This window comes from Protopterus annectens, chromosome 9.part0, assembly GCF_019279795.1.
Source record: "Protopterus annectens isolate FY-2018-M chromosome 9.part0, PAN1.0, whole genome shotgun sequence".
NCBI lineage: Eukaryota > Metazoa > Chordata > Ceratodontiformes > Protopteridae > Protopterus > Protopterus annectens.
The window spans coordinates 149,367,900-149,382,803 of record NC_056743.1 but is presented as its reverse complement, the minus strand read 5'-3'; the positions used below and the strand labels follow the sequence as shown (position 1 = coordinate 149,382,803).

At 42.2% G+C, this 14,904-nt stretch overlaps 1 protein-coding gene across 1 annotated transcript in view; it reads left to right on the top strand.

Moving 5' to 3' along the window:
- Nucleotides 1-14,904, top strand: part of PKP3 (plakophilin 3) — a gene marked incomplete in the record, with an annotated part of 642,311 nt that overhangs the window by 419,551 nt on the left and 207,856 nt on the right. Inside the window, 1 exon segment of the mRNA XM_044082669.1 lies at nucleotides 1,956-2,160. Within this exon segment, the coding sequence (XP_043938604.1) occupies nucleotides 1,956-2,160 (205 nt within the window).

The window sequence follows — 14,904 nt, the reverse complement described above, 5'->3', positions numbered from 1 at the left end:
CAGGGGTTTCACCGCTTGAATCAGACCCACTGGCTTTATCAGTATAAAGTACTTTGCCATCCATTTTTACGGAATCATTTTCCCCCACCTTATGGTGTAGGTTTTGACCATGTTTGCATGTAATACCGTAACATTTTTGGGAAAGTTTTTTTTTTTTCTTTCAAAGACTGCTAGCTCCTGAAAAATTATCTCGGTCAATGCAAAAAAGTCTGAGCAGGTTTCATTTTCTGTGAGTTACAAATGGTCATGACAGGAAAGTGGTTCTAAATTCAGCTATGCTTTGCTATATTAAGCCTTAGTACTGAGTAGTAATTAGTCTGTGCATTTATTGTTTTTTTTTTTTTGCACTCACAAGTAGTGTTTTTGAACTTTATTAGTAGCAGGATGAGCACCTCCTGCCCAGACAGTTTTGTGGTTTGAAATTACCCATGATATTTTATTTTGTAATATACATATATCCCCAGCATGCTTGTCTTATTTAATTATAACTACATGTAATTATTGAACATGATATAGTGTGCCAGCACTGGTGAGACTTGCTATATTTGCTGCTATTACATGCTTTGCCAGGTGAGTTGTCTGCTAGTAGATTAACATCAGTGTATGTATACTGGTCAAAAGTGGTATTTACTGGAACACTATAGTATCTGCAAGGTGAAGATCACTTTATTATTAAAGCTGCAACCCTTGGAATGTCATGTAATCTCTTGGTATTGTGTGCATTTTCAGGCACCTTACACTTCAAAAGAGTACTAATAAATGGGTCAAGTCCTATTAAATTTATTCAAAGGATAGAATGGATGGAAGAGTGACTGAATCAAAACCAGTAGTTGAAATATTAAGAAAACAATAAAACGCACACACATTGCTTACTTACGTAATTCCAGTGTAAATTTCTTACATTAAAAGTACCCCTTGTATGTTTGTTTTTCAGACAGATTTATTGTGACAGTGCTGCATGGTCGACAAAACTGCATCTTTTGATTGCTAGTAGACAAACGACCTTCAACAAAAAATATTGTTCACATTTTCTTTTGCTATAAAATGCATGACACACACACACACACACACACACACACACACACACACACACACACACACACACACACACACACACACACACACACCATGAAGGTGAGTTGTAGGTTGAGCAGTCCTGTCTTGGTCACGGTTTACTTTTTAAACGTTATGTCCTGTCATAGAAATTACAGTGTTCAGAAGACAAAATGTGCTCAGACTTTCAGGGAGTCAAAATTCCACCATGGTTCTGTGCAAGACAAAACAGAACGTTTTTTGGAAAAAACTGTAACAGGTATATGGTGTACAAATATGTGCTGTACAACTTCTCTGAGATGTTTTTTGAAAGTTATACATTGTAAGTCACTGATAAGGTCTTTGGGGAGCTTGTCCAGTCCATTGATGGTGATTTCAGTGAACGCAAAGAAACCTAAACCATTTTGCCGAAACCTCCTTTGAAAGTGAAGATTGCCTTTTTCTCCACTGTTATGCATCCTCGGAGTTGGGATATATAAATATTGGGGTACAAGGGGCTTACCCCTTTGCAAAAAAAAATGTTTCAGTGTTTGTTGAAGGTGGTTTTGTTGAACTGATTTTGATTTATTTAGATTCATCTAAACCACCCTCCATGGATGGACATGAATCTGGACTTTGAATGTTTCAGTTTGAGTTTCAAATGTTAATGTCTATTGAGATAATTGTTGGGTTAGAGAAATATGTGATGAAAACAAATGCTAAAGTCTTACATACCTATATGTGTACGTTTAAGCCAGAAGAATATTAACCTATGTTGTCTATTTATTTGTTCAAACATTTACCTGCAGTCCACCTTTCACTTCTTTCCTCCATACTGCATGTACCTATCTTATGCTCTCATAAGTTTATTTATAATCAGAACCACTTATAGAATCCCCTTTTTCTGTTTTTGTGTTTTGTAGACTCGGAAACTGTTGGCAATACCCAAACTAGTGAAGCTGTTCAATAGTGAGAACCAGGAGGTGCAGCGACATGCCACTGGAGCAGTGAGGAACCTCATTTATAATAACAATGACAATAAATTGTCCTTAATTGAGGAGGACGGAGTTGCTGCTCTGATGAGGGCCATCCGGGAACCTGATGATGAACTTCAGAAAAATGTCACAGGTATGATGGGCAGCCTTTGTTTAGCACAATTGAGTTTATTTTTTTTCTGGGTTCAGTGATTGAATGACTAAGTACTTTAAACTGGTAAAAATTAGTATTCTAATTGTGTGTGTTGTAAGAATATTACAGATATGATGCAGAGGATTTCCTGTATTAGTTCAGTGACATATTGTTGCATATTTTGTTGTGGATGTAATTAGCAAATTGAAAACTATTCTGACTGAAGACCAATTGTGTGGGATTTACCAGCATGCTCTAAGGGCAGAGTATGGTAGGCTCCTTGGTGTCTGGTTCACTCTACAGCTGCTATGAAGTAAGTGTACAAATGGAGACCTTAATGATTAAAAAAAAGAGGTGCTACATGCACATAGTTTACTGACTACTGGCATAAGAGATGCAGCACTTTTAAGATGTAGACGGTGATAGAGACATCTTTGATTGAATTCTGACAGTTTCGTGAGGCAGAACATGTTTGGGTGTACCTTAGTGCAAACCTTTAATATTGTGGTACTAAGCATCTGTTGATGTTCGTGATTGTTGGTGAACTAGTTAGGCTTTCTGCACCTTTAGAAAGGATTTCTGAAACCACTTCTTGAGTTTGCTCTGTAAAGGGAGAAATAGAGTACATTTGTGCCAATGCAAAGCCACAACAAATCTGTTGACATTTGAAGCATTAACTGGAGAAATGGGGAGGAGTGTTAGGTTTAGGAAACATGGACAGCATTTATCCAGTCCAGGTAAATGTGTGTAACCGATTGTGCATTTGTGTTGTAATGATACCCTCAGTAGCTCACTGGTTGTCGTTTTTGTGCTAGGTTTAATAAGCATACTATAAAAAGACTCTTTGATTTCGCACGACACTACTTCGGTAGAAACTTTAACTACACTATGCTGTTGGAGCAACCGACTACCGGCGTGCACAAAAAACGCAAGGATAAGGACAGGCAGCCTAGACCCAAGCCAGACTCCGAGGCCTCGGCTGGTCCGATCTCCGGTTCACCAGTCTTCGGTGAGGCTCCGACGCAGCCCCTGACTACCGCAGATCCTGAACCCGAGACCGCTTCGGAGCTTTTGGCAGAGAGTACTAGGCCGACGCAGCCATTTTGTTTAGCCCCTACCGACGACACTGCTGAAAAAGATGTCGGTGCTGCAGAAACACCTTCGGTTTCTGAAGGCGTCTACAGACCGATGACGCTCACCATAAAAACGTATCCTAAGACTAAGACTCCTATTAAACCTAAAAAGACTGCACTTCAGTCTCCAGTTCAAGGCCCCATGCCTAAGAAACAGATGCTCAAATGGCTGAAGATTTGATCTCTTTAATCAGGGGTTCCCAACCCCCACCCGACAAAAGGCCTAGACAAGAGGAAGATTATGCCTCCTCTGAACAAGTGTCTATTTCCTCAGGCTCCTCTGAGGACCAAGATTACTCCTTTTCCCCTTATGAAGATTCTGATGCTGAGGATTCCATTCCCGCAGCTTCTCCTCCTGAAGACTACTCCTTTGGGGAAACTTTACACACTATGAGGGAACATTTTCACTGGGAAGGTCAGGACTACTCTGACTCGAAGAAAAGGCTCAGAGAGTTTCTTTTACTCCCCCAGCACAGACCACTTACCATCCCCCCAGTTTTAGACATTGTGGATGATGTTTACTTAGAATCTAGTTTGAACCCAGATTCCCTGCCTCCTGCTCCAGCCAAACCTGACAGATAGTATAGAGTGCCTGATTCCCACAAATTTCTTTATAAAAGCCCTGTTGCTGATCCAGAGACTATCTCCCAGGGTCCCAAAGAGGCTAAGGCTTCTATGGCAAAAAATCCTGTACCCTCTGAAAGGGACTCCAGAGCACTAGACAGGTGGGGGAAAAAGGTTTACACCTCAGCCACTCTTGCTATGAGGGCACTAAATTGCCAATTTCACATGCTAAAATCTCAGCAATTTCTAATGTCTCAGTTAAAACAGAAAATGAGCACACTCTCACAACAGGCTGAATTGAAAGAAATGCAGGATCTGTTGCATGCAACTGAACAGGTTGGGCAAACATACTTTACAATGTGGGTTTGATTCTTTGGAGGCTTCCTGCAGAGCAGTTTGATTCTTTGGAGGCTTCCTGCAGAGCAGCTGTCACTAGGTCTGTTATACGTAGGCATGCTTGGTTAAAGGAACAAACTCTGCCTGATTATGTTAAAGCAAAGCTTCTAGGTGCTCCCTTACAGCAGGATGTTCTTTTTGGAGTTAAAGCAGAAGAAGTCTTAAAGAAAATGGAGGATAAGGCAAAATCTATGCAGACAGTCAAAGATGTCCTACAGGTACAGCCCCCTCGCTTCAGCAGAAATTGGCCAACAAAAAATTGGTCCTTTCCAGCTACTGACAGACCACAGAGGGGTAAATGCAGACGTCCAAGAGGCAGAGGACAACCACAAGCCCAGTACAAACCTCGACAATGGGGCACTGCAACACAGAATGGAGGAGAAGACGGGTCCCAAACTACCAGAAGGCAAACTCAATGACTTGCACCTCATCTGGCCAAGCAACACTCTCTTGGCAGCCCCCTTGGGGGGAAAACTCGCACTTTTTTCAGACAACTGGCACATTGTCATAAAGGACAAATGAGTCCTAGACATAATTTCACGAGGATACAGATTCCATTTTCACACCTTGCCAATGAAAAGAGGAATGCCAAACCTGCCACAAAATCAATGGGCAGAGGCACAAAAGCAAATTACAGCTCTCATGGACATGAGAGCCATTCAACTGGTACCTACTCGAGAGCAAGGCCAAGGATTTTACTCAAGACTCTTTCTAGTTCCCAGAAAGGACCATGCCTGGAGACCAATTCTGGACCTTTCAATTCTAAATACCTTCTTACAAGTACCCAAATTCAAGATGCTAACACTACAGCAGCTTCTTCCCATGTTGGGCAAGGAGGCATGGCTAGTAACGTTGGAAATCAAGGAGGCATACCTGCATGTCCCTATCAGACAAAGTTGCAGAAGATACCTCCGTTTCATTGCAGGTTCAACCCATTACCAATTCTCTGCACTGCCCTTTGGCTTATCTACTGCACCCAGAGTCTTCACAAAATGCCTGGCACCAGTAATTGCATACTGCAGACAAAGAGGAATTCAAATATACCCATACCTGGACGACTGCCTCACCCAAGCCGAAAGCAAGGACATCCTCTTACAACATCTGGCTTTTGTAAAACATCTTCTAAGTTGCCTGGGGTACACAGTAAACGAAAAGAAATCAAAACTAGTACCCTCACAAAATATGACATTCCTGGGTGCCAGCTTGAATACAACGGCCCAGAAGGCTTATCTGATGCCAGACAAACAACTACAACTGACTCAATATTTCAAAACAATGGCAACAAAGACCCAACTACCTGCAAGAAATATTCTGCAGGCCTTAGGCTTCATGGCATCTTGCATACTACTAATACCATTTGCAAAGCTGCATATGAGGAAATTACAGTGGTACCTAAAAAGCGTATGGTCTCAACACAGCCAAAGCTTGGACACAATGATATCTCTCATTCCCTGCCTACAACAGGAGTTTCTATGGTGGTCACAGGCGTGTCACCTCAACAAGGGTCAGCCTTTCACCTTGCCCCCAGCCAGGCAAACTGTGACAACAGATGCATCAGACTATGCCTGGGGGGCACACATGACAGGACAGTGCATTCAAGGCGTATGGACTGCAGATCAAAAGAATCTGCACATCAATCAAAAAGAGATGCTAGCTGTACAGAATGCTCTGACAGCCTTCAAGAATCTATTACATCCAGGACAACTTACAATAAGGACTGAAAACACCACAGTAATGTGGTACATAAACAAACAAGGGGGTACACACTCCTACCCTCTATGCAGGCAAGCAATGACCTTGTGGAACACAGCTCTGGCTTACCAAGTTCAGCTACAAGCTCAATTCCTACCAGGAAAAAAGAACACATTGGCAGACAACCTCAGCAGAAACATCATGGATCCCCATGAGTGGAAACTGGATCCACAAGTATTTGCAATGGTAACTCAAAAATGGGGCCTTCCAGACATAGACCTGTTTGCCAGTCCTCAAAACTATCAACTAACAAAATTTTGTACAAGGACACTTCACCATCAAGCTTGGAAAGTGGACGCACTCTCATTCAATTGGAAAAACCTGACAGTATATGCCTTCCCTCCATTGCCTCTCCTCACAAAGGTGCTTCTGAAAGTCAGAAAGGAGAGACCACAACTGATACTCATAGCCCCAGACTGGCCACGCCAGCACTGGTACCCACTATTGAGGAATATGGCCCAGGGCCCACCTTGGATTTTACCACAAACTACCCATTTGCTCACACAGCAAAACAATCAGATTCCTCACAGCCAGCTGAAAACCGTAAATCTGGCTGCATGGCAGATCACCTAAGCATCAAGCCAGCTCCTCTTTCCCAAGCAGTTATGGATGCTATTCTGGAAGCTAGGAGGCCCAGCACCAGGAAGGCCTATTCGGACAAATGGAAAAGGTTTTGTGCCTGGAACCAAGCTCCAGGCCAAAACACACTTCAGCCTCACATGCCTCAGATTCTACAGTACTTAAGTGAGATGTTGCACAAAGGACTTTCTTCTTCTTCCATTAAAATCCATGCATCAGCTATTTCAGCCCACTACAACATAGATCCACCCTTATTTTTGCATCCACTTCTAAGGCAGTTCCTCAGAGGGGCAAAAAACATTAGGCCCCCCAGGAGAGCACCTACACCAACATGGGACCTCAATTTTGTTATGGAAAAACTTACGCTACCTCCCTTTGAACCAACTTTCTCTGCAGATTTACAGTTTCTATCATGGAAGACTGCCCTGCTGCTAGCAATAACTTCAGCTAGAAGAGTCTCAGAGCTGTAGGCACTAATGGCAGTGGAACCTTTCCTCATTTTCCATCAAGACAGAGTTTCTCTACGAACTAATCCTTCCTTCATGCCTAAGGTGGTTTCCAGTGTGGCTTTAAATCAAACCATCCACTTACCCACCTACTTCCCAAATCCACAGAACAAAGGAGAAAGACTCCTGCATTCCTTGGACATTCACAGGCAACTTCGTTACTACTTGGATAAAACTAAGGCTTTCAGAAAATCTGACCAGCTCTTTGTATCCTATGCTACAGCTTCATAAGGGAAGACTATATCAGAACAAACCATTTCCAAATGGATAGGACATTGCATTCGTTTTTGCTATACCCATCATGGAAAACCAGTTCATGCTACCACTAGGCCCCACTCTACCAAGGTAACAGCTACATCTACAGCCTTCCTCAGGGGGGTTCCAACCAAGGAGATTTTGGAAGCTGCAACTTGGGAGTTCAGTACACACCTTTACCAAACACTATCACTTACCACTTTACTCTAAGACTAGAGCTGGCTTCGCCACCGCAGTCCTGCAGGACCTTCTAGCCTCCTCTAACCCTCTATAACTCCTCCACCCTTTCTTAGCTTTGGGATTCTACCCAAGTGTGATGACTGCAGCAGGGTAACACGATGAACATAGTACAGTTTTGTACCTACCATAAATGTAGATGTTCGAGTGTACACCCTGCTGCAGTCCAGGTTACCCTCCCTCCATCCCCTTTGATCTAACTGGCTAAATCTCTACAATACCTTCCTGATATATTTGCTTATAGCTGGAGGGATTTTGTGTTTGTGCAAAAATTACTTAATTTGGTACTAATTACTGACCACCTTTTTGGGGGCATCTGACATCTGGTGCAAGAAAAACTGAAGAAAATGACGTTGGATGCATTATATATAACCCTGGCGCACTGACGTCAGGGAAGAAGCGACAGCAACCGACGCCGGACCAAGACTTTGGAATTCCGGCCGACTGCGGGACCGTCTGACGACAGGATAACCCAAGTGTGATGACTGCAGCAGGGTGTACACTCGAACATCTACATTTATGGTAGGTACAAAACTGTATTTTTTGTGTACTTTTTATTTTCAAATGAAATATCTCATTCATTTCCGTGTAATTTTGGAGGCTAGCATTATTTCCCTACTTTTTTCCGCAAGTAATGTGTTTTTTCTCTAGATTTATTAATCTGTCCTTATTGCTATCCTTTCTGTGATCTTTAATTTGTACCACATCACTGGATAGCACATTAAAAGCCTGTGGATGTCTTTGCCATGCTGCTGCCTGAAATTTTGAACTAATACAAATAACAAAACAGAAGGTCTGTGATTATAACTAACTTTTCTAATACAGTGATGCCAAAAAATTCACTATGACACCAAAGCAAAGCTTGGGAGGTAAATTGTTAACATTCCTGTTAGGAATGCATAAGTAGTTAAGATTGTTTATAAGTCTTTCAAGTACTTTGCCTAGGTTTTTTACGACTCTTAGTTTGTGTTGTATTTGTGTGTGTGTGGCCACGGTGGTGCAGCGGTTAGCTTTGCCACCTCACGACAAGAGGTTTTCCGGTTCGATCTTCGGCTGGGGTGCCTTCTGTGTGGAGTCTGCATGTCCTACCTGTGGTCGTGTGGGTTTCCTCCGGGTGCTCCGGTTTCCTCCCACATCCCAAAGACATGCGGTAGGTGGATTGGACGCTCTAAATTGGCCCTATATATATGTGTGTGTGTGTGTGTGTGTGTGTGTGTGTGTGCGTGCATGTGCCTTCTGTGGAAGGTTGGGTGCCGGGCTGGCTACTCGACACCGTAAAACTCCACTGCCAATCATGAGCGTACAGGTGATCCGCTGTGGCGACCCCTAACTGGGAAAAGCTGAAAGAAGAAGTTTGTGTTGTGTGTGTGACCACTTTGTTAGTGTCAACACCTTATATTTCTTTATGCTAAAGGATAAAACTTTGGAACTAGTCCATTCTTTCAGTTGTGTAGATAACTCGCATAAATATGTAACATCACAGCTTCTAGTCAGTACAATCTGTGTATTAATATCAGCTATGTAATTGAGTGTTTGGAATAAGTTTAGATTGTCGCAAATGCAAGGTTGAATAATACTGGACCCAAAACTACCCTTGAGGTACACCTAATTTTATCAAAGTCCAGTTTGACTGATGACCATAAACAATGACCCTTTATGAGCTTTGAACAAAGCCACCATTAACCCATTGTATTGAGAATTATTTCGTATAATGTGACATTTTTTTGATAATTTCTGTATGGTCTTGGATGTCAAAGGATTTTGCTCAGTCAGAATGTACAGCAACTACCCCCAGACCATGCTGTGAAGCTCTGCACAAAGGATCTTACAAATTGGTCATGTTGGTCACAGGATAAATCTTCCAAAAAGCTCCATGTTTTGTACATGAGAGATGAGTAATAGTTGTCTTCATTAATTAGAAGCTTTCAATGCATTTACCTGAAATAGAAGTTAAGCTAATTGTTTAATGGTTGTTCATATCATCATATCAGCCACCCTTGTGTTTAGGAGCAATCTGTGATAAACGCCATTCCATAGGAACAGTAGCAGTTGAAAGTAAATAAATGTTACAAACGGGGGTGGGAGGCTAAATCATTTACAAATACTTGGCTGAATAGCTCAGATAAATTTGGTCTCATACCTGAAGTATGTTTACCCTAGCAAACAATTATTTTATCATTTCAACACCAGTGTCTGGATATCTAGTGCTGAATGTGCTAAGTTGGGAGTTCCTGAGGGACATGCATACTAGCAATATACAAACTGAAAATGCATACAGTTCTGGGAAATCAATAACGGCTTGTTTATTCGTAAACAAAGAACCCACACAACAACTGTTTTTTGTTTGAGAATTCATGTAACAATACAAAGAGTTTTTTTATCTTCTTTTACTAATACATGAGAGCCCTCACATTTCACTTTTGCCTCTTCTGTGTTTTAAGTAGTTTTGATACTTAGTATTTTTTAATCAAATATTATTTCTGCATGTTTCATACCACTTTTAATTTTTATCATTCTTCATACAATATTGTAGCAGTTTCAAAATACCTTATTTACCCACATTTTCTTATGTTTTTTCCATCCCCTAAGAACAGGTTTGGAGGAGCCCCTATGATTATATTTCATTGTAGTCCCCAACAGCTGTATTTTGTTTTACCCTTTCATCTGTCCATAATTTTCTAGTTAGATATTGTTTGAGCATCATCCATCAAGTAAGTGGAATGAAGTTTTTATTTTGAAATTGATTTAAGGCTACTTTGCATCCCCTCAACTAGAAGGCGAATGAGGCAGTGGTAACTGATACTCAGTAGGAGAAACCGTTTTTCAGGACTACTAGTGTATCTCTATTTAGTTTTGCATTTTTCCATGTCTGAGGTTGTGGAGGCTTGGGATATGGACTTCACTGAGGGAGTTATCCTTTACTTTACCTGTAATACTGCAGACGTTTTTCAACATATGGTCTATAAAGCCATCGCTGAGACCATCACTTTTTTGTAGTATCTTCCTGACTTGCCTACAAATCAAGTTAGAGAACACTCACTCATGGTCTTTTCTTTTTGCAGAAATATGTAGGGAATAAAAGTTTGCAACTTCTACCTAACATTGTCTATGGGCACTCTTGAATTTCAAGTAGTTTAATTTTTACATTTTTTTTTATAAAATGCATGCATGCTTCAGTTTTGTTAAGCTATTTACTATTTTTTTTTTGTATTTTTCTGTTCTTTCAAAACATGCTATTTAAAAAATAAAAAGAGTCTGTCCTGGAACCCCTGTTGTGTGTGGCATCTACTTCACAGAGGTCCAGGCAAAGACAACAGGCCAGTGGCTGATGAAGTTTGTGGATGACTGTACGTCTGGCGCTGCCACTGACTCCCCAACCGATGTTAACATACTACAAGAGGGTCTCACAGCAGTAAATGACTGGTGCCAAAGTCATGACCTTAAGTTAAATGCAAAAAATGTATTATCATACCATTCGGCAAAACCTACTGATTACCACATCAACGGCAACCCCCTAAGCACACAACCTATCATGAGAGACCTGAGTACATAGGTTGACAACAGCCTCGCATTTGGCCATCATGTAATGGCAGTGCTCAGAAAAGCCTTTTACTTGGCTCATCTCACGAGTAAAGGGATTGCATCCAGAAAAAGAGATTACTACTTCTCTGTACTCCTCCCTCATTAGGCCAGTAATCGAGTACAATGCCCTGTTTTGTATGTACCTCTAAATACACCTGCACTAACTGAAAAGGCCACAGAAATACCTCCCAAAGAGAATCCATGGCCTGCCCACACCTGTCATATGTGGACAGGCTCAAATCACTATCACTCTACTCTGTATCATACAGATTGCTCAGAGGTGATCTGTGTCTCGCCTACAAGACAATCTCAGACCCTGCTCTACTAGAGATGCTCCATTTCTCTAAGTCTAACTCCTCACACATTACTCAGTTGAAATGCTTAAATCTAATATGTGACATCAGTAAAACCTGCTGGAGAGATAGGTTCCTCTCCCAGAGGCTGCACCGTCTATGGAATAGACTCCCCATACACATCAAACAAAGTACATCACTGACCCTCTTCAAGCGCAGCCTTGATGAGTGAATGGAAAACCACAAATTTGTCCCAGGGGTTCCACATGTGTTCCTCATTGGTAGGGGTGACAGGTGCTGATTGAGTTTTTTTTTCTGGGGATAAACTGTTGGCTAGGCTTGTAAGGGCCCCAGGGCCATTAGCCTAGTAATCTCGTATGATCCTATGAATCCTCTATTTTCCACCTGTTGCTTGCATCTTTTAAATAAGTGTATTAATATTTGCATATAATATTCCAGTCACTTAAGTTCATAGGTAGGTACGAGGCTATTGACCCAAGAAAATTATTTTCCTGTGCCCCTGTCGAGCAGAGCCACAGAGGTCATCCCCAGGGTGAATGTCCTATTTCCCTTCCAGTCATCAAGATTTTTCTTGAAGAGTGCTAATGAGGAGCTTTGATATAGATAGGTAGTTTGTTCCAGAGTATGGGAAGTCTCTGGGACAGGAATCTATCCCTCCAGCATGTTCTGTTTATTGTGGTGACATGGTTTAGGTCCCTAGAGCATGTAGCTCTGAAGGATTGGGATTTCTTTAGGTGGAGCATGTCCAGCAGCTCTGGGTTTGACATAGCTTTGTATGTTAGGCAGAGATCGCCTCTGAGTAGGTGATATGCGAATGAGTAAAGCTGGAGTTTTTTGAGACCGTCTGCGTAGGGCATCTGTTTGAGGCCGGTAATCCTCTTTGAGGTATTTCTGTGGCCTTTCCATTCGTTGTAGATGTCTTGTGAGGTACATTCCAAAAGGGGGGTTGTACTCTATAATGGGTATAATGAGTGATGAGTAGAGGGGAACAATAAGCTCTTTTTTCCTGGATGAGAAACCTTTTGTGATGAAGTGTGCCACCTAGAAGGATTTCCTGACCACAGTGGCGATGTGATTATCAAAGGAGAGACTACTGTGTCCACCTGTGTCCCAAGGTCCCTTATCACACTTTCAGTGTTAAGTAGACTACCACCTATGTGGTAGCTCATGGGTAAAGAGTTTTTACCAAAGGGGATGACATTGCACTTTTTGGCATTGAATGTGAGGCCATGGCTTTGACACCAGGCATCTGTCTCAGTGAGGCCCTTTTGTAGGATGTCCACATCATTAGGAGTTTTGATTATGGCTCTTAGTTTGCAGTCATCTGTGAACTTCATTAACCAAAGACCGTCTGTGTTAACCTGTACTTCAGAAAAGTAGATACCAAACAGGTGAGGACCCAGGACTGAACCCTGTGGTACTCCACTTGTCACTGGTCTGAAGTCGGATTTGGAGTGTGCTACTTTCACAGTGTGGGTTCTGTCAGTGAGCCAGTTGGCAACCCATCTTGTGACGTAGGGATTTATACCTAGTTTAGTGACTTTATCTATAATTCCAGAGTAGGGGATGGTGTCAAAAGCCTTGACGAGATCTAGATAGGCTGTGTGAACCACCTTACCCTTGTCTACGACCTTGGTGACTGCTTCAAAGAAGTCTGTCAAGTTTAGGAGACATGATCTGCCTTTTACAAACCCAGACTGGGTGTGGTCCAAAGTTTGGAGATTACCAATGTTTTTGTTTATAAGTTCCATGATACGTTCCATGGCCTTGCAGACCAGGCTCATTAGGCTAATGGGACGGTAGTTCCCGGGGTCCATGATGGCTCCCCCTTTGTGGAGTAGGATAACCATCACTGTGCTCCATTCAGTGGGCCCAAAGCCTGATCTGAGGCTATGATTGAACATGGTGCTTAGGTGGGGTGCCAGTTCATTCTGCAGTTCGTGTAGAACGCAGCCTGGGATGTTGTCAGGTCCCATGGATGCTGTGTTCTTGGCTTTGGAGAGTGTGGTTTTAACCTGTGCAGCTGTGATTACAGGAACTTTGCATTCTTCCAGTATAGAGATGGGCCCTTTCTGAGTGAGAGGGGGGTAAAGTTAGCACTGAACCTATCTGCCAGGATGTTGGCAATATCAGTTGGTTCTGTATATTTAGTGTCATTGTGCTGCAACTCAGAACAGATCTGAGTGTTGCCATTGAGAGTCTTGACATAGCTATAGAATGCTTTGTGGTTGTGTTTAGAATCCGTGGCAGTTTTGTTTTCGTAACTAGCTTTGGCGGGTTTTATGAGGGAACTTAGCTTCTTGCTGAGGCTGACCAGGGAGTTCCTCCAATCATGGGATTTTGCTCTTTATTTATTTATTTATTTTTTTTAACAGTTTCTTTCTTCTGTTGTAGAGTTTGTTCATGGCAGGGGACCACCAGATTGGCTTCCTTTTTTTGGAGGATATTATCTTGGTTTTGTTAGGGATAGCATGATCCATGCACTCGTGTAAGTGCTTATGAAGTGCATTTGTGTAGGATTCAGCAGTCGTACCTCTGTTGTCTGTCTGCATGGGTGTCGTGAAGTTTGCCACTTCTGCCTTAAGAAGCGTAAAGTTGGCTTTGGAGAAATTTTTTTTACGGTGGTTTCCCTAATGGGGGTGGGGGTGGCATATGGATGTCTAGGGTGATTAGCTTGTGGTCGGATCTGACCAATGAAGAATTGACCTCTGGTGTGGAACACTGGTTGCCCATGTTGGTAATGACCAGTTCTAGGATATTGCTGCCCCTGGTGGGGGTGTGGATAAGTTGATCCAATGCGTTGGAATTTATGAATTCCAGCAAATGTTGAGCAAAAGAGTTGGTACATGAGTAGTTTTCCCAGTTAATGGTGGGGTAGTTGAAATCGCCCATTATTAGGGTGTTGGGTTGTACCCTAATATTTTCCAGTGTATCAAGAAATGAGGAGCGGGAATCCTGGGGCATGGTGGGTAATCTGTAGCATGTTACAATTTGGATTGCGTTCTTGCCCAGAGTTAGTTGCACTTGGATAATCTCAGATGCATTATGCTGAGCCAACTAGCCTGGAGGTGTAGATATCCTTAATGAATGTGGACACAACTCTGCCTTTAGTGTTTCTGTCCAGGTTAGGTGGCCAAAAGGTTTAGTATGAATTATAGCCTGGTAATGCTGGGTTGCTCTCTGGAGCGTTGAACCAGGTCTCTGTCACTGCACAGATGTCGATGTTCTCCGTTTTAAGTAGTGCCTCAAGTGAATGCATTTTGAGGTTTAGACTTCTAGCATTGAGTAGCATCACCCTCAGATTTTGCTTGCTTGTACCTGTTAAGGTGGTGAATTTGTCATTTGAACCTTGCCTAAAAAAGGCACTATACAGAATCCCAAGGACGACAGGTGCAGGCCATCTCTGGTCTGTCAATCATGTCATCC